The 19627-nt window shown below is 45.0% G+C and overlaps 1 protein-coding gene across 1 annotated transcript in view; it reads left to right on the forward strand.

Moving 5' to 3' along the window:
* Positions 1–18584, forward strand: part of Ehhadh (enoyl-CoA hydratase and 3-hydroxyacyl CoA dehydrogenase) — a 32058-nt gene extending 13474 nt beyond the window's left edge. Inside the window, exons 3-7 of the mRNA XM_052158969.1 lie at positions 101–267; positions 2312–2423; positions 6632–6736; positions 13533–13874; positions 16578–18584. Coding sequence (XP_052014929.1) covers positions 101–267; positions 2312–2423; positions 6632–6736; positions 13533–13874; positions 16578–17839 — 1988 coding nt within the window. The 3' untranslated portion in view covers positions 17840–18584. The remainder of the gene's footprint in view (positions 1–100; positions 268–2311; positions 2424–6631; positions 6737–13532; positions 13875–16577) is intronic.
* Positions 18585–19627: the final 1043 nt, after the last annotated feature.

The following is a 19627-nucleotide window of genomic DNA, read 5'->3' on the forward strand; positions in this document are numbered from 1 at the left end:
CCCCAAGGCATCCGAGGTTCTAAAACTGGCTGGGTCCCCTTGTGTTAGTGACCAAGGCTCGGTCCTTCTGAACCACTTCCCCTTGTCCCTGTGTCTTTAGGTGCTGATATCCATGGCTTTAAATCTTCCCCGGGCCTCGCATTGGGAAGCTTGGTAGATGAAATACAGCGATACCAGAAGCCGGTGGTGGCCGCCATCCAAGGCGTGGCTCTTGGAGGAGGATTAGAGCTGGCCTTGGGCTGTCACTATCGGATTGCCAATGCAAAGGTAAGAGGCTCCCAGGGGTACAGTTAGGGTGGGCCTTGTCTTCAGTGCCAGCTCTAAGTGTGGCCTCTGCCGGGGACTGATGGCTTCGCACAGCTGACTTACTGCTCACAGGCCTGTGCATCTTGAGAGCTGATGCTCAGTTGTTTGGTTCCTGCCCCTTTCCACAGTGTCCCGTGGGCCTTAGGTTCTGCAACTCTGCATTTTGATTGGTTGTGATTTCCTATCATGGTCTTCAATTGTTATGCTTCCCGGATGAGGAGTGAGGACTACACTCATCTGTGGGGATTAGGACAAATATTTACAATGTAGCCAGTGATCGTGCTCTTTAGTAAAGTGGTGATTGTGGGTTCCCTTCCAAGATCTATGACCTCACTAGCCACGTAGTTGACTAGATTTCCACTGCCTTTTGTTGAGCAGGTCTTATCTAGTTAGAGAGCTTCTGGTTACCATGATGGTATGGGTGCCGGCTGCGTGCATGCGACTTGCTTTAGTCCCGGGCATGCTAGCTGGCTTAGAGGTTGGCTGCCTCCTCCGTCGGAAGCTTGTGTACCGCATAAGCTAGTCCTCAGGGAGGCTTTCAGGTCAGTGCCAGTTCCCCAGCCTCGGGCCCTGTTTCTGAAGTGCATACGTCCTTAGCAACAAGAACTTTCCATCCATCTCTGGGAGACAACCAAAGGCAAAACCAGGAAGATTCTATAGTGTGTCTGGAGCCTCTAGAGCAGTCATGACCAACAGCAGCTCAAACGGACTTCTCATGCCTGGTGTTGGCTTTATGACTCTTGTGGGTAGCTGTGTCAGCCCTGATGGGAAAATGCCATTTAAAACATATATATATATATATATATATATATATATATACACATATATATACACATATATATGTATATATGTATGTATATGTATATATGTATATGTGTATGTGTATATATGTGTATGTGTGTATATGTATGTATATACGTGTATACATATATATGTATATATGTATATGTATATGTATACACACACACACAGGTACAGATTCAGGTGTGTTATATGTAAGCTTAGGTAGATAGATAATAGTTTGATACCTTATGACTCTTTCAAATGTCTTGACAGTTTTTCCTCTTCCCTCTTTCTTCTGTTTTTTTTTAATCTCCTTTTCCTTTTGTAATTAAAACTCCCCCCACTTTTACTGGTTCCCCTGAGAATTACTTGAACCCTGAGGTCTCCTCTCTATGGAAAACTATGACACACTTCATGAATATGTGTGCCATCCTTGGCAGCTACCACACCAATCCATCTCTGTACCATTCCAGGCTGTGTCGGTGCTGCCGGCTGAGTGCCTGCCTTTTTTGTTACACTCATTTGGCATTTGGTCACATGTGGTCACACGTGGTCCATCGTGGCTTACATTCATGTCCCCAATGGCTAACGATTCTGAACATCATTTGCCACTTGTGTGCTTTCTTTGGAGTGTTGTTTATTCAGATAATCAGCCCATTATTAGTCGGGTGTCCTTTTATTGTTAAGTTGTGACTATTCTTTGTAGGGTGGAGATGGGAGAAACCCTGTATCACTCTCTCCCCTCCTCTGGGTTTTGTCTTCACATTCTGATGCTTGAAGGAACCCTGAGAGCTGTAGAAGCTACTTTGTTATCTGTGGCCTATCATTAAGAGTCAAAGGGGAAAAAACGCGCCCAAGCAAGGATGTGTGAAAAGACACCAGCAGAGAGGAGACAACGGCACTGTGGCCTCTCGACACTGTTGCTGATTTCAGTGAAACTGTTCCTTATGGGTGGGATCCCAGGAGGCCCTTGCCTAACATCTCATTGCACTGTCTCCTTTTTTTTTTTTTTTTTTTTTTTTTTGGATTTGGTTTTTCGAGACAGGGTTTCTCTGTATAGCCCTGGCTGTCCTGGAGCTCACTCTGTAGACCAGGCTGGCCTCGAACTCAGAAATCCGCCTGCCTCTGCCTCCCAGAGTGCTGGGATTACAGGCGTGCGCCACCACCGCCCGGCTTTGCACTGTCTCCTTATGGTGGCCTTTCTGCCTTTAATGTTTTGTAGGCTCGTGTTGGCCTGCCAGAAGTCACGCTGGGGATTCTTCCTGGTGCAAGAGGGACCCAGCTTCTTCCCAGGGTCGTTGGAGTTCCTGTTGCTCTTGACTTAATTACCTCAGGTCAGTGGAAACCCAGCTATGATTCGCATCAATGTGGAGAACTAGACCAGCATCTAGAAAATCTTGTCTTGGTCACTTACTACCTATGTGGGTTCTTCTTTTTTTTTTTTTAAAGAGTTATTTATTTATTTATTATATGTAAGTACACTGTAGCTGTCTTCAGACACTCCAGAAGAAAGAGTCAGATCTCATTATAGATGGTCGTGATCCACCATGTGGTTGCTGGGATTTGAACTCAGGACCTTTGGGAGAGCAGTCGGTGTTCTTAACCACTGAGCCATCTCTCCAGCCCTTCCCCATGTGATTTCTAAGGAAGCTACTTTAGCTTCTCTGACTCCAAATTTTGCCATCTGTAAAACAGAGACAGTAACTTTTCTAAGCACTTCCCAAATATTTCCGTGAGGAGCCCTGTGACATGAGAAAGGGCTCGTCGACTTGGGGTCACAGCATAGTGTACCTTCTTTATCCGTAGGCTACACGTTCACATGGGAACCATAATAGTCAGACCTGGTTTAGAAAGGTTAACATCTGGGGCCGTGGGTGTCGCTTAGTCAGTCGGTAGAGTGCTTGTCCAGCTTGCATGAAACCTGGGTTCATTCCCTGGCATAAAACCAGGTATTTATTCCAAACAAGTGTGGTAAGTCGTGAGCGTGTGAGCCGTCTACCGTGCGCAGTGTCAGCTCCCATCAAAGGGTGATGTAGTTGTGTGCTGTGCTTATACCATTCTTAGAGTTCCCTGTTTGTCAGCTCCAGCTTGATATTGCTGCTTTCTAAGCAAGATTAAGACGAGGCTCCCACATGCAGACGCCGTCCTAGTGACTGAGCAGTTAACACGGCAGAGGTTTAAATTCTGTTACTTTAGCAAAAGGTTAGTTTAATGTGTAATGAATTCCCCATCATTTTAAAATTATCTCATTCAGAAACCTTTCTTAGGTTCCCAGTTTTAATTTCCAGGACAGTAAGTATTGGCAGATACAACCTATGTAGATAGTAGCTCTTTAATTTTTAAGAATATAAATGGGTGATTTTTTAAAACATATTAGAGACCTATATGCTCTGATTAAAAAAAACTAACAGAAAAACAATATGCACATGGGCCCACATAGAAACCAACAATGTATATGAATTAAAAGTAGCTTTGTCCTCTTAAATGAGATGTGTGGAAGCAAAGTTAGAAAAACTATATGTATTGAATTCATATTCACTCAAACAATCAGGTTACCAATTATTTAATGATGAGTATATTTTAAAGAACGAGAAGTACTTGTAATTTCGATTTCTTCAGAGGCTGCTTGGAATTTCTACAGAAATTCAATGCATGTGAGGCAGGTTATTCAGCAAAAGACAAAATAAAAATAGATCATAGAATATATAGGTGGGTTCTGAGTTTGTAGACCCAAAGGTTAAATCAGTGAGGAAATTGAAGCAACTCATCAGGAAGCTAAGAGTGCCCCAGAACAGAATCAGGAAGAAAAATGACTTCTTAAACAAAGAGAAGCAAAGGGAACTTGGCTTGGGCTTTGCCCACAGTGTGATTCATGGGATGCCACTATCTTTGCCCACAGCACTGACTTATGGGCTGCCGCCATTCTAGCATCGTGAGAAAAGACTCAGGAACTCTGAGATAAACAGGCTTTGACTTGTGTAGCAAAGGCCCCATGAATCAGGGGAGACACTGGCACAGGAATCACACGCCTGTCTTCTTGAGTAGATGTTGTGATCTGGTGGCTGGGTTGGAGGTTGGCTTTAAAATGATAGCTCAGAGACATTCCATAAAGACATTGAAATTTTAAGCTTTGGAAAACATCTTGAAGAAATTTGGAAAGAAACATATCAGTGTCAAATGTGTGGGGGTGCTCTTGGTCGCTCTGGGGTCCCTCCATGCTCCTCTTCCAGTGCTTACAGCCTGCTAGACAGAGGTCCAGTCTACACTGTGTGTCGCCCAAGAAATGAGTCTCAACCTGGCTGAGGCTTTGGATTGAGCATGCAGCGCCTCCTTGTGTTTACTTGTTAGTAGTTTGGATCAGAACTGGGCCATTGTTAAGGCATTATTAACCGAAAACACAGCCATGATGTTCTTTCTGTGAGACTCAAGAGCTTGGCAACAGCCAGCCCCTCCATGGGCAGCTCACATTCCCCACCATGTTATCCCAGAGCTCCTTGTAGTGCCCAGACTTCATTCCCCAAGCCTTGGTCTTTTTGCACTGCCTAAGCAGGTTCACCTATGCTCACCCTAGTGCCTTTAGATAGAGGACACTTGACACCACTCGCCTGCCCCACCCCCCTCCTGATGGAAACAGTTTCCAAAGAACCCTCAGCAGAGCTCTGAGTCCACCAAGGTCTGGATTGGGCTTCACTTCCCTGCCAGGGCATCGAAGGAGCAGCTGTTTAATGGTGTCTACTTCCTTCGAAGCCTTCATAGGAAGCAGGCTTGCAAAGCTTGCCCAACCTATAATCTAGGTCAGAGTCAAGGTGCTCGGTAACCAGAAAGGGATAAAACCCTGTCTGATTTCTCCTATGTGATTCTCACTTTACTCTGTGGAATGCCAGCTTAATCAACGTGAGTCCTCCTGTTCAGCCCACTAGGGTTGTGTTTGGGGACTTTCTCTTTTCTTGATCAGTACAGCTCTGGCTCGCAGTAGGTACAATGTAGATATCCCCGCCATTCTGTTGCTTCTCTCTTCTACTACAGCCCCAAACCCAGCCATTTCTCAGTTACCTGTGGCCAGATAACTGTGGGGTAGGGAAAACCTTGCTGTAGCCAGGTGACCGTGGGGGTGGAGTCCAGCCAGAACACTAGGGGCCTGGCCCTACATGTAACTGATGTCCACAGGATTATGGACTTGAGGAGTTAGGAGTATGGAGTTGGTATCAGGACCCTCAGTATCTGGGAGCATGGCTCACTGGTTCTGTCCCTTATAGAATATTCTACTGGGTCTCTGGAGTAAGCCTCACTCAACCAAGCCACAGACTGCCTTTCATGGTCCCACATCTCCCCCTTTTACTTAATTTTTTTGTAAGAGAGGAGTCACTGGAATGACTGTGTCATTTGTAGTGAAAATTTTGGGTGGGGTGGAAGTATCAGAAGACAACACATAGACCAGAGGAGTAACACAGCTAAGCCAGAGTGGAAAGGAGGGCTGGGGGGGGGGGGAGAGCAAGGGATGATCGAGTCAATGGTAGTACAGTTTGAGGGTAATATCAGTTTTAAACAGCAATTAATCAATCTAGATAGACATAATGTTTTTTCTCATTATCATGCAATATACCCCAAGTTCAACAAGCCATTTGGCTTTGGCAAGAGAGCTCATCTGTAGCTGGAAGGTCCCAAGTCTGTCCTCTGTGGGGTTTAGTGCGTGTCTCTGGATCTCAGCGTGTGTCTTGGGAGTCCTCAGTCAGATGAGGCGTCTGGAGGAAGACAGCTCTGTTGTCTCATGTAGGTCTCAGGAGGTGGCGCTGTCTCCGCTGGATCTGTGGCAGCGGGCGAGGTGTAGGGATAAACCTGTAATGACAACAGAGGAGCAGAACCCCAACAGGGGGATGTCTGCATAAGGTGGATGGCTAATGTTGCACCTGTAATAGTCCTGGAAGGCATCTTTAACTCTGTTTTAGGTGGCTGAGAAGAAAATATTATGTTAATTGTGTATCTAGGATAGGCAGTAACAGATTGTCTGTAAAAGAGAACCGGTTGTTAATCAGTGTAGTTAATTTGACCTGTGGGAGCTTATTAGATGGCTTCTGGGCCTTAAAAGAAAGGATCTGAAGAGACCGTGCGTCTTTTACTGAATCCTCAGAATTACTATGGTAAGCATACTGACCTCCATTTATCAGAGGTGAAATTGGAGTCCTTGCACAGTTCCCTAGAGTTACTGTTTGAATTCAAGTTCTGTGGCTACACTTGTAGTGATGTTCAACCACAACAGTCCGACTGAGCATGGTGATTCACACCTTTCAATACCAGCATTTAGGAGTCAGAGACAAGTGGGTCTGAGTTTGAGACCAGCCTGGTCTATGTGTGGAGTTCCTGGGCAGAGCTACATAGTGAGACCCTGTCTCAAAAACAAATCATCAAGTACAGTAGCCAGGTTGGTCATAGGCATTTCACCAGTTCACATCTCCAGGAAGGGCAACCTTCCCCACCAGACTGAACCATGCCCCAGTGCATCCTCACACTGTTATTTGATTTGTTTTATTTCCTTTTGCTCCAGGAAGATACATTTCAGCAAATGAAGCACTCAAGCTTGGGATTCTGGATGTAGTTGTGAAGTCAGACCCAATTGAAGAAGCCATCAGATTTGCTCAGAAGATTATAGGTAAACAATAATAGAAAATAGCACAAGATTAGGACTGAGCTAAAGGTGCATTGTAATAAGGAACTCCTTAAGTAGCCGAGTGGGCATCCATGCAGTAGAATGTAGACAAGCTTTGATCTGGTGTAAGCTCCACGGTCGGTATATGGTATCAGCTAATGAAAACAATGTTATTTTGAGGGGTGTTTTGCCAATGGTGTAACAAAACAAAGGGGTGGGGTGGGAGAGAAGGTAAATATGCTGAGAGCTGGTATGCATTACTGCTGTGTATGTCTGAAGCTTCCGGAAGCATTCACAGGCAGTGAAATGACTCTTTCTGGAGTGGAACTATACACTTGCTTAAATTCAGAAGCAATGAGCTTTGTTTATTCTGTGACTTCCGCCCCTGCGTTCCTTCAAGCATGCCTTTAGCACCACCTACTGATAGACGGTTCACTGGTTTTTGTTTTGTCTTGTTTTGGTTTTTATTTTACTTCAAGCTGCGCCTTTAAAGCTAGAAAAAAACTGAAAGCGTGGCTGAGGGCATAACTGGCAGCTGGGCGCAAAGCCAGAGTTCAGCTCCCACCACCCTTCCTGCGAGAAAATCGAGAAAATCACAACAGAAGCCAAACGGTTTAGAAACCTCTGCGGGAAAGGTTGTGGCGGCCGCAACCTCTAACGGAGCAGGGAGAAGCTCAGATTGCCTCAGAAATACTCAGAGGGTTGTCGGGCTCCAGGCAGCATGGAATGTGGGCCAGTCTCCACTTAGCGACACGGAAGGCTCGAGGTCACTCCAAGGCATGCCCCGGGCAGGGAGCATTTTTGGAAATCTTTTTTTTTTTTTTTTTTTATGGTCCAACTAGTTGAAGTTTCGTTGTGACAGTGGCACTCACAGTACAAAGAATACTAAGAGGTACTGATGGGAAAATACTAACTAGGAGTCAGCAAGTCTTGGCCGCGTGGAGGCGCCCTGCCCGCGTGGAGGCGCCCTGCCCTGTGGCGCTCTGCCTCCCAGGCAGAGCTGGTCTGTGTCTCCTGCTCCAGGGAGGGCTGCTTGGCTTGTGGGCACTGACCTAGCTTGTGGGCACCGACTTGCACAATTTGATTGCAGAGAGCGCCCTAGGCCACTATTGATTTCTGTCTGTAGCAGCCTGCGTTCCCAGGGGAAGTTCTGTCCTTCCCTGGTTTCTCTGATTTCTGCTTTGAGAATTGAGTGCTTCAAATAGAGGATAAGGACCAAGGCCTACTACACTTACACTAGGGTCTAGGGTGTTTATTGCTTTCGGCTTTTAAAGTTAATTCTAAACATTAAACTCCAAAGTTTATAAAACAAAATGATGCGGCTCTCAGCAACATTACAATTTGTCCAGTTGGTGGCACCCCAACACTGAGCCTTTGTCTGCTTTAAAACCTGAGTTGCCTAAGGTTCTGGCTGGGGCCAGTTATTTGTGAGGGTTTTAAAATTTTGTTGAGAAGAGTGGATGGAGGTGTTTAAACTTGCTTGTGGTGAACAAATATTTCACCAGTGAGGCTCTGCCTGAGTGATAAGTGTTGTGTTATATATGTATATGTATGTGTGTGTATGTGTGTGTGTGTGTGTGAGAGAGAGAGAGAGAGAGAGAGAAGCCAAGGATAGGTTTGATAGAAGTCCAGTATGGTGAGGTGTGTGTGTGGGGTGCCTCTGTGGGCCCCTGCTGAGGCATCCCCTCCCCCTGAGGTAGCAGTCACATAATGAATGTAGAACAGAGTTTATTTAGGGCATAGGAAGGGGAATTGAGAAGGGAGTAGAGACAGAGAAAGGCAGACACAGAGAGAGAGGGAGAGGAAGAGTGAGGGGGAGAGAGGAAGGAGAGAGGGAGAGGGAGGGGAGAAAGGCTAGCCAGGAATACATGGAGAGAGGGGGGAGAGGGAGGGGAAGGGGAAGGAAGAGAGGGTGAAGAGACAGAGAGAGGGAGGGAGGGAGGAAGGGAGGGAGGGAGAGAAAGGGGGGGACAAACAACTCCTTTTATAAACCAGGCATTACCTGGCTGTTGCCAGGTAACTGTGGGTGGAGCCTAGGAGGAATGCTAACAATATGTACTTGTAGAGTGGAACCATTCTAATTCTAAGAAGAAGAAAAAATAACCCACAAAAATGTACATATATTTTGTACCTATAGCTAGTTTGAATCCATGAAAGCAGTTATAAAAGCCATAAGGAGATAATGGTAAGTGAAAAGCCATTTCACAAGTCTTACTATGTGGTTTTTGCTTTTATTGTGGTGTGGTTTTCTGTCTGTTTGCTTGCTTGTTGGTTGTGTGAGGAGGCTCACCAGGAGCCAAATGCTGGGCTTGCACACATGTGACAGATATCACCAGTCCTTGCGTTTTTCTTTTCCTAGTTTAGGTTATGTTAGTTTTTCCAAATATTTTTAATTTTTAATATGTTCAACTTCATGCCTTTCTTCATTGTGTAGATCATAGTTGACTTTATTTACAGTTCTCTATTTAATAATCCAGGTGAAGAGTGGTTAGGATGTCCCCTGAGCCCCCCTAAGCATCCTGGATGCTTACTTTATGAACAGTGACGTTGGTTCACTTTGAGTGCAGCATTTGGTGAGTGTGGGTAATAGTTTACAGCTGTGTGATCACCACCAGACAGTGGTGGGACGTTTACTTTTTATCTCAGAAAGTACTGGCTTCTTCTGGTAGGTGCCATTCAGCTGGGACTTACCAGCTTCAAGACGCAGTAGTTTTCTGGCTTTAGAATTTCATGTCCATGTAGCGTGGGACTCTGTAAGGCTTCTTCCCTTCACATGTTTTTGAGAGCTGTCTGTGCTGTCCCATGCAGTAGCCACCGACTACTCTCCGTTCCTGAAAAGCATTTTACGGTGTGACTGAACCATAGTTTCTGTAGCTGGTGGACAATTAGCTCTTACCACTCTGGATCCTCACTGGTCTTTGAGGACATGCATTTTACACACACACACACACACACAGGCACTAGGGTGTTTGTGACCTAGTGTATGTGACATACACTAGGATGTATGTACACACACAATAATAATAAAATAAAATAATTGAAAGTATTGTTCTTTTTCTACTATCCGAGCTATTGAATTTGCCCAGAGGACAAAGAGAGGTATGTCACCAGAGAGTCCTGGTGGATGCATCTGATACAGACATGGCTTCTGGATTGGACATCAGGATTTTATTCTCCTCTTAGCCATGTGTGGATCACAATAGGTCCTGTTTTTATTTTCTTGTCTCTAACAAAGAAAGGCTCCACAAAATTAATTTCTGGCTATAGTCTGAGAAAGCAAAGGCAGTACTGGTTGGGATCCCAGTTTTGGCCCTTAGTACAATCAAATACTTCCAGGGTGTCTGTTTTGTGTTTCGGTGGATAGAATCCCATGGGAAATGCTAGCAGTTTTATTGCTGTTGGGGTTTTGTTTGTTTTACTTGAGCACAGCTCTTTGAAATCTTACTGTTACAAGTTGATAGAGTGCTTGCCTAACTTCTAGGAGGTCTCTGGGTTCAATCCCAGTAGCCCATAAAACTGTGGGTATTAGCACCCCGCTGTAATCCCGGCTCCTGAGGTGGAGGCAGGAGGAGAGAAAACTGTTCTTGGCTACATGAGACCCAGTGTCCTCCGTGGGAAGACGGGTGTAATAGACAGACGGTAGAAGATCTGGCAGCAGTAAAGGTCTGACTAAGAGCACCTCACTGCTTTCTGTGGCCCTATCATGGCGCAAAGGCACAGTTGGCGATGTCTGCTTTTCATTTTAATCTTATATTCTCTCTTTTGGTGAGTTCCTTGTTCTCTCCCTCTCTCATTTGCTTTTAAATGCAGCTGTTAGCATTTCATCATTTGATAAAAACGAAGCTGGTGGGCACATTAATGGTCAGATTCATAAGCCACCAACCCGTCGTTAAATGCGTGTTCGTGCATATGTGGGAATTTCCCTCTGTGAAGCTAGTTTTGCTGTCCAGCAACGGTTCTCTGAGTTCACAGAGTCAGGATTTTCTGTCACAAGCCTTCAGCCTACTGCCACAGCTACTACTCAAATGTTGAACTGAGGAGTTATGAAGAAAATGTACCAAGGTTTCCTTTTTCACACACACCCCATGAGTGAGGAGAGGGGTCAGGGTCCAGTCATTATTTTGGAGCAAGTGCTGATGTGGAGGAAGTGGGGAAGCTGGTGTGCCTGTCTCTACCAGCCTAATACTGCATTCTGGAAAGACCAAGGAAGTTCATTAAGATCCTATTACAGATGGTTGTGAACCACTATGTGGTTGCTGGGAATTGAACTCAAGACCTCTGGAAGAGCAGCCAGTGCTCGTACTGATGTGTTGCATGTTTCCTAACATAAATCCTTCCAGCATACAGAGGCACGAGGGATAGAGCCACATAAAATCCCTTGCCCCTTCCTGAGGAAGGGAGGCCTTATAAAGTGCCTTAGATTTCCACTTGCCTGTGACCAGCAGTCTGGCAGCCCTGCAGGTGAGAATTCCTAGTCCCCACCCCATGTTCCCGGTGTGAGGACTGGGAGCATTCATCCGGGAGTCTTGACTCAGGAAAGGATGCTCTAGGCAGTTAGGAGGTTTGGAATTTTAAGATTTTATTTCATGTTTTTAATTATGTATATATCTGTGTGGGTTTGTGCACATGAGTGTAATACCTTCAAAGGCCAGAGCGGGCATCAAATCTCCTGGACCTGGAGTTACAGATGGGTGGGAGCCACCCTACACAATTGCTGGGAGTGAAACTTGGGTCCTGTGGAAGAGAAGCAAGGACTCTTAACCCCTGAGCCATGTCTTCAGGCTCTGGTTTTGTTGTGAGGCAGAGACTAGCCCAGCTGGCCAGATGTCAATCTGTCTGTCTTACTATGTCAAGTTCTGGGATGATAGGCATATACCTCCGTGGCACCCTCTGACTCTCTGTTCTTGTCACCTGTGTATCAGTCGTGAGGTCAGGATGCTTCGCCCTGGATGCTTGATCCATTTTTAATAACTCTATTTCTGTCCGAAGACTTTGGTTTCTGTTCATTTGGATTTTGTGGCTTTTAAGAATTCCTAGTGCTTTCCTTGGTCTTGCTATTCATTTTACTGCGTGCTCCTTGTAATCTATGTTTTTCTTTCTGTGAATATTTCCAAAGAGTGGAGTGACCTGTCCCACACAGGAGGCCTCCTTCTGAGGTACCACCCGCTGTGAGTGGCCTTCCTGGAGTTGACGATAGGCAATTATTGTTCTCTCGGTCACTTGTGGAGTCTCTAACATGGGCGCAGCACATTGGGTCAGAGTAAGAGGGAAGGAGTCTTTGTCTCTAAGGAAACAATTTATGTGAGCTACACATTGAGTCTCTTTAGCCAGACTGGTAATCTCTTCCTGCAGAGCTGGCAGGAGGGTGTGTGGGAGATGACCACATTTGTGTCTGTCTGAACTATGACCCACTTGTTTTATCAAAACGTGTGAGCAGAGCCAAGGGTGGAAGTGGTCACAAGCCTGGCTGAACCTCTGCTTCAGTCCAGCCTTTCTTTTTCTTTTTTTATGCTATGATGGTTCATTCTTGAGATGGTAGCACTTCTTAGAACTCATTATGTGGTGCTGAGTTTGGTAACTGTGATTTGGTGTGTGTGTGTGTGTGTGTGTGTGTATCAGTTCTCCCACCTGTGTATCAGTTCTCTCACCTGTGTATCTGTCACCTGTGTATCAGTTCTCTCACCTGTGTATCAGTTCTCACACCTGTGTATCAGTTCTCACACCTGTGTATCTGTCACCTGTGTATCAGTTCTCTCACCTGTGTATCAGTTCTCTCACCTGTGTATCTGTCTCATGTGTATCAGTTCTCACACCTGTGTATCAGTTCTCCCTCCTGTGTATCAGTTCTCCCACCTGTGTATCAGTTCTCCCACCTGTGTATCTGTCTCATGTGTATCAGTTCTCACACCTGTGTATCAGTTCGCCCGTGTATCAGTTTTCTCACCTGTGTATCTGTCACCTGTGTATCAGTTCTCACACCTGTGTATCAGTTCTCACACCTGTGTATCTGTCACCTCTGTATCAGTTCTCCCACCTGTGTATCAGTTCTCACACCTGTGTATCTGTCACCTCTGTATCAGTTCTCCCACCTGTGTATCAGTTCTCACACCTGTGTATCAGTTCTCCCACCTATGTATCTGTCTCACCTGTGTATCTCTCACCTGTGTATCCGTCACCTGTGTATCAGCTATCCCACCTTGTATTCAGCTATCCCACCAACTTTTGGGGGGAAGAAAAAAAAGACTCTTTTTGCCCCAGGGGCTATCTTTCCTCCGGTATTAAAATCAATTCACTATACTGGAAGACCTTATTAATGAACTTGCAAGTCTTTTTCATTACCAATCATTGCCCCATATAACATTCCTTTCTGTTATTATGGTATTTTAAAGGTTTTGCCATTATTAGGGAAAGAATGTGAATAATTTTGAATATATGACATTAACTAAGAACTATATTCTTTATATGGACAGATTAATATTTAATATATTATAAAGTTGTCGACCTCAGAATAAAAAGAGAATGCACCTTTCATGTCTGGATTAGTAGCATAATACTTTAGATCTTTTAAATTTTACTTTACTTTAGTCTGAAGTTACTAAGGTTGCAGACTTTGGAATTCACGTTTCATTAGATATTGTAGTGCATAGAGTCTGACTGGGTTGCGGGAACCACACTCTGAGTCGTAATGTGTGGCGTCTGAGTGGATTGTGGGAACTATGCACGCTTGTTTTGTTTTCGTGCAGTCCTGTTCCCTTCCTGTCCTGCTCACGGACCTCTGACCTTCTGCAATTCCTTTCAGATAAACCCCTAGAACCCCGCAGGATCATAAACAAGCCAGTTCCAAGCTTGCCCAACATGGACAGTGTTTTTGCAGAAGCCATGGCCAAGGTACGAAAGCAGTACCCTGGCCGCCTGGCTCCGGAGACCTGTGTCCGTTCAGTCCAGGCCTCTGTGAACCATCCCTATGAAGTGGGCATCAAGGAAGAGGAAAGGCTGTTCATGTACCTCCGAGCGTCAGGGCAGGCTCGAGCCCTGCAGTACGCCTTTTTTGCTGAAAAGTCCACAAATAAGTGGTCAACTCCCTCGGGAGCATCTTGGAAAACAGCATCTGCTCAACCTGTCTCCTCAGTTGGCATTCTTGGTAAGTACATTCTTCAAACCTGCGAGTTTCTTTTAATCCATTGAGAAGTTGATACATGTGCACATTGTGTCTGGATCAAGCTCCCTACCCCACCCCCGCTTCCCCTTTCCTTCAGTTCCTCCCTTAGCCTCCCCCACCACTATTTTCTCTCAATTTCAAGTGTTCTCCCTCTTTTTCAAAATCGCAGAAGCCACTCAGTGCTGCTAACATGTGCATGGTGTGAGGCCAGCTACTAGCTTATGGGAAGCCTCTAGGGCGGATGGAAAGCTGACTTCACGTGCCAACAGCCATCACTGGCCAATAGCCCCTCAGCATGCCGGTGGACGTCCTGTCCTCCTCCCTGTTATGCTGGGATTGTGTCCGGCTGGATGTTGTACAGGTCTTGTGTGTGCAGTCAGAGCTGTTGTCAGTTCATATGTGCAACTGCACTGTTGTACAAAAAGCACAGCGCATTTCAAATGTGACCTGCTTGGGGAAGCTGGTATTTTGCTGAATATGGTACTCATGTTAACACTTGCTAATTTTTGCTGGAGTCCATGACCTCTCTCCATCCTGCCAGTCAGCTCTAGGGACCTTCTAACTGTGGCAGTCTTGTCCACACATAGGCCATATGAGTAGAGTTTGTTTCCGACTCTCAGCATACACCATCTGGTCACTGCCTGAATACTGCAGTTTGGTCCTAATTATTGAAACTAGGAAGACTGACTTCCCCCCCCCCTTTTTTTTTTAAAGATTTGTTTATTTTATATATGTGAGTACATTGTTGCTGTCTTCAGACACACCGGAAGAGGGCATCAGATCCCATTACAGATAACTGTGAGCCACCATGTGGTGGCTGGGAATTGAACTCAGGACCTCCTGAAGAGCAGTCAGTGCTCTTAACCGCTGAGCTATCTCTCCAGCCCCACCTCCAATTTTTAAAAATACTGTTTTGACTTTTCTAGGTTTCTTGCATTTCTATATGAGTTGTAGAATCTGGCTTTAATTTATGCAAAACGTTGGGGTGGCATAGTGCATACATTGACTCTACAGATTAATTGATATTTCATCTTAACAATACTAATTTTTTCTGGCCCATGAACATTGGCTGTCTTTTAGCCAATATTTAGGTGGTTTTGATTCTTTTTATTTCTTTCCCTCCCTCTTCTTTCTTTCTTTCTTCCTTTGTTTTTTCTTTTCTTCTCTTGGTTTCAATGTTAGGGATCAGACTCGGAGCCTTGTGTGTGCACTTTAACCCTGACCGATAACTACCCTGGCTGTTCTTTAATTTTTTTCCAATGATGTTTCATTGGTTTTAGTACACAAGCCTTTCTTTGTTAAAGCATTCCATGAGTATGATTATTTTTTAATGTTATTATAGGTAGAATTGCTTTCTTATTTTCATACAGTTCATTGCTAATATGTAAAAATATATTGGGCCTGGAGGGATGGCTCAGCAGTTAAGAGTAACTGCTTTGAAATAATAAATATCAGAGTTTTGATCCCTGTATCCATGTGACAACTTGAGCAGCACCCCCTGAACACCTGTAACACCTGCTTCGGGGGGTGGGGTGGAGGAATAAAGACAAGGGTGTCACTGTGCTTGCTGGCTTCCAGACTAGTGGAAAAGACACAAGCCCCCAGCCTCTTAAGAGAGAGGTCCCTGCTTCAAAAGGAATATGCAGAAAGGACAGGTGATCGCACCCAACTCCTTCTGCTGATGTCTGTGACAGAATGCACACGGAGAAAGAAATACTTTTGATTTAATGTCGCTATTTACATCCGAACCACAGTTTCCTCTCTCTTCTCCTCCAGTTCCCTTCCCCCCAAATCCCCCCTCATCCACTCCTCTGTTTCACTTGGGAAAGGGCAGGCCTCCCAGGATATCAAGTTGCCAAACATGCCATGTCAAGTTGCAGTAAAGACTAAACGCCTCCTCCATATTAAGATTGGATGAAGCAACCAGTAGGAGGAAAAGGGTCCAAAATCAGGCAAAAGAGTCAGAGACAGCCCTGCTCCACTGTTAGGAGTCCCACAGGAAGACCAAGCTACACAGCAGTAACACATGCAGAGGGCGGAGATCATCCCTGCAGGCTCCCTGATTGTCGGTTCGATATCTGTGAGCCCCGGTTAGTTGATCCTGGGGGTTCTCTTGTGGTGTCCCTGACCCCTCTGGCTCCTACCATCATTCCTCCCTCACTTCCACTCCCTGAGCTCAGTCTAATGTCTGACTGTGGGTCTCTGCATCTGTTCCCATCGGTTGCTGGGTGAAGCCTCTCTGATGACAACTGGGCTACACACCAGTCTATGAGTAGAGTGGAAAAGCATTAGGAATCATAAATAAAGGGAGCACAGTTGCTTTTATGTACAGATTTACATCCTGGAACTTGACTGGATTTGTCTATTAGTCCTAAGAACTTGTGTGGATTTGTGTATATGAATCCTAATGATTTTTATTTCCCCCGGAGCACTTAACAGTGCATGAACTATTCAATACATTTATGTTCACTGACCAATCCCAATGTTCTTATGAATTGTTGGTGCTAGACATGGAAACTAGAGCCTCCTGTGTGATCATCAAACAGTGACAGTGACCAGCAGCTCTAGCCCTGGGGCCAATCTTTTAAAATGTCACTTTGCCACAGATGCCTTCGACCAGTGACCAACTGTTTGGCTCCCAGAATAAGCAAATCACGTTTTCTTTCCTTTTCTCTGAATCCACAGGCTTGGGAACAATGGGCCGAGGCATCGCCATTTCTTTTGCAAGGGTGGGAATCCCTGTGGTTGCTGTAGAGTCAGACCCAAAGCAGCTAGATGCTGCTAAGAAGATAATAACTTCCATTTTGGAAAAGGAAGCATCCAAAATACAGCAGAGTGGCCAAGCTTCAGCAAAACCAAAACTCAGGTTCTCCTCATCCATAAAGGAGCTTTCAAGTGTGGACTTAGTGGTTGAAGCAGTATTCGAAGACATGGACCTGAAGAAGAAGGTCTTCGCTGAACTGTCGGCCCTGTGCAAGCCAGGAGCCTTTCTGTGCACCAATACCTCAGCGCTGGATGTGGATGCCATTGCTTCTTCCACAGAGCACCCTCAGCTGGTGATAGGCACCCACTTCTTCTCACCAGCCCACATCATGAAGTTACTAGAGGTCATTCCTAGCCGATACTCTTCCCCTACTACTATCGCCACAGTTATGAGCTTATGCAAAAAGATCGGGAAGATTGGAGTTGTCGTTGGCAACTGCTATGGATTTGTTGGGAATCGAATGTTGGCTCCCTATTACAACCAGGGGTATTTCTTGTTAGAGGAAGGTAGTAAGCCCGAGGATGTAGATGGGGTCTTAGAAGAGTTTGGTTTTAGAATGGGACCCTTCAGAGTGTCTGACCTCGCAGGGCTAGACGTGGGTTGGAAAGTTCGCAAGGGGCAAGGCCTTACTGGACCTTCCTTGCCACCAGGAACCCCTGCCCGAAAGCGGGGCAACAGCAGGTACTCCCCAATTGCTGATATGCTCTGTGAAGCTGGGCGATTTGGTCAGAAGACAGGTAAGGGCTGGTATCAGTATGACAAGCCACTGGGTCGCATCCACAAACCTGATCCTTGGCTTTCTAAGTTCCTGTCACAATACAGAGAAACCCATCACATCAAGCAGCGCTCCATCAGCAAGGAGGAGATCCTGGAGCGCTGTGTATATTCCCTAATCAATGAGGCATTCCGCATCTTGGAGGAGGGGATGGCTGATAGCCCAGAGCACATTGATGTCATCTACTTGCACGGGTATGGGTGGCCAAGGCACACGGGCGGGCCCATGTACTATGCTGCCTCGGTTGGGTTGCCCACAGTTCTAGAGAAATTGCAGAAATATTACAGGGAGAACCCTGATATCCCCCAACTGGAGCCCAGTGACTACCTGAGAAGACTGGTTGCCCAGGGAAACCCTCCTCTGAAAGAATGGCAAAGCTTGGCAGGACCCCACAGCAGCAAACTGTGATTCAGCCTTCTGCATTTTGCCACGTACGTTGGCATCTGATTTCAGTGTGATTCATTCCTAAAATCCAGACAGATTGCTCTGAAGTACAAATCATGATTGCTGCTGCTGTGGTGGTGGTGGCGGCGCTGCTGCTAACTGATCAAAGCTCCTCTCTGTATCTTTCTACCTCATAATTCTAATGGCCAGATTTCGGGAATGTGTTTTCTATACCTCTGACTGTACTTCCATCAGAAAAATTCAGCAAATATGTATTTACTACCGCAAGTGTTCATCTCTTTTGACTGTTTGCCTGGTATAACAAAAACTTATAAAAAATGTTGCTAGTAGAATAATTCATAACTCCAGGTGACAACCCAGATGTGCCTTTTAGCAGATCAACTAAAGTGGCATGTACTTACAAGTGACACATTTCAGCTGTGTGATATAACTGTCATATGCTATAACATGGTGCTGGGTTAGAGCATTGTTCTGAGTGAGAGGAAGCAGGTAGAGAGGCCACACGTCATATGGATGTGGATTCAAAACTACAGAGTATACAAATCTGTGGACAATGTAGGCGAGTAACCCAAGGCTGTAATTGTTAGAAATTAAAATTACTGCTGATTAGTACAGAATATCTTTGGAGTTTTATAAATTTTTCTAAAATTACTTTAGTGGTAGATCTGTAACACATCGAGTTCAGTGGCTCAAAGTGAACTACAATATATATATATATATTCTATCCCAATAAAGTTAATAAAATTAATGACCTTTCATTGTGTAAAAAACTGTTCTCATAATATCTTTACCTATTAACCTAAGCAAAGTCACTGGAATTTCCCATGGAGAGATCTCAAATGAATGGAATAAATTTTCCCTCCTACAACAGCATGGCGAGGTGGCCTGAAGCCAGCCAGGGGGTCAGAAGTCCAAGGGCTGGAATGGGCAACATGGGACCCCATCTCAAAACAAAGCAAGCAAACAAACAAACAAACAAACAAAAAAAACCCAACGCCCACACAGATAAAAAGCAGAGGATGTGCCTTGCATTGTAATTCAGTTTGGAATTTTTATATATGAATTATTAGCATTTAGGTTATTTGATTTAAATTCAGGGCATTCCAAAGGATTTCTTGGAGTTGTAACTTTGAACAGGAACTCTAAATTAACTTTTTAAGACTGTCATACCAACTTTTCCTCAAGCCATGGGTGAATTTTTGTTGAGTTCTTAAAATATTTTCTAATTAAAACAGCAAAGGGACCAGTGAGATGGCTCAGTGGGTGGTGCAGCAGCCACACGAATTTGATGACATGAGTTCACTTTCTTGAACCTATGTAAAGATGGAAGGAGAGAACCAACTCCACAAAGTTGTTCTCTGACCTCAACACATGTTCGATGATGTGCAGACACCCCCTCTATAGTAATACAAAAAAATAAGGATTTTGATCCTACACTCGCCAGTCTTCATAGACATAAAAAACAATCTCAAAATTTATATGGCAGCACAAAAATACAAGACTAGTTAAAACAGCTTTGCACAGAATACTAGTGGCAGACTCACCATGACTGATTGCGGCTTGTACTACAGAGCCATAGCCGTAACAACGCACAGTGGTGACACGGATACACAGCTCAGTGAAATAGAACTGGGGACCTAAAGTCCATGTAACTAGAGCTATCTGATCTTTGACAAAGATGACAAAAATATACACTGGAGAAAGGACAAACTTTTCAACAAATGATGCTGGGAAGCATGGTTATCAATATGTAGAAGGATGAAAAAAGACTCTTATCTTGCACAACAAAGC

This window comes from Apodemus sylvaticus, chromosome 15 (assembly GCF_947179515.1).
Source record: "Apodemus sylvaticus chromosome 15, mApoSyl1.1, whole genome shotgun sequence".
Taxonomy (NCBI): Eukaryota; Metazoa; Chordata; class Mammalia; order Rodentia; family Muridae; genus Apodemus; species Apodemus sylvaticus.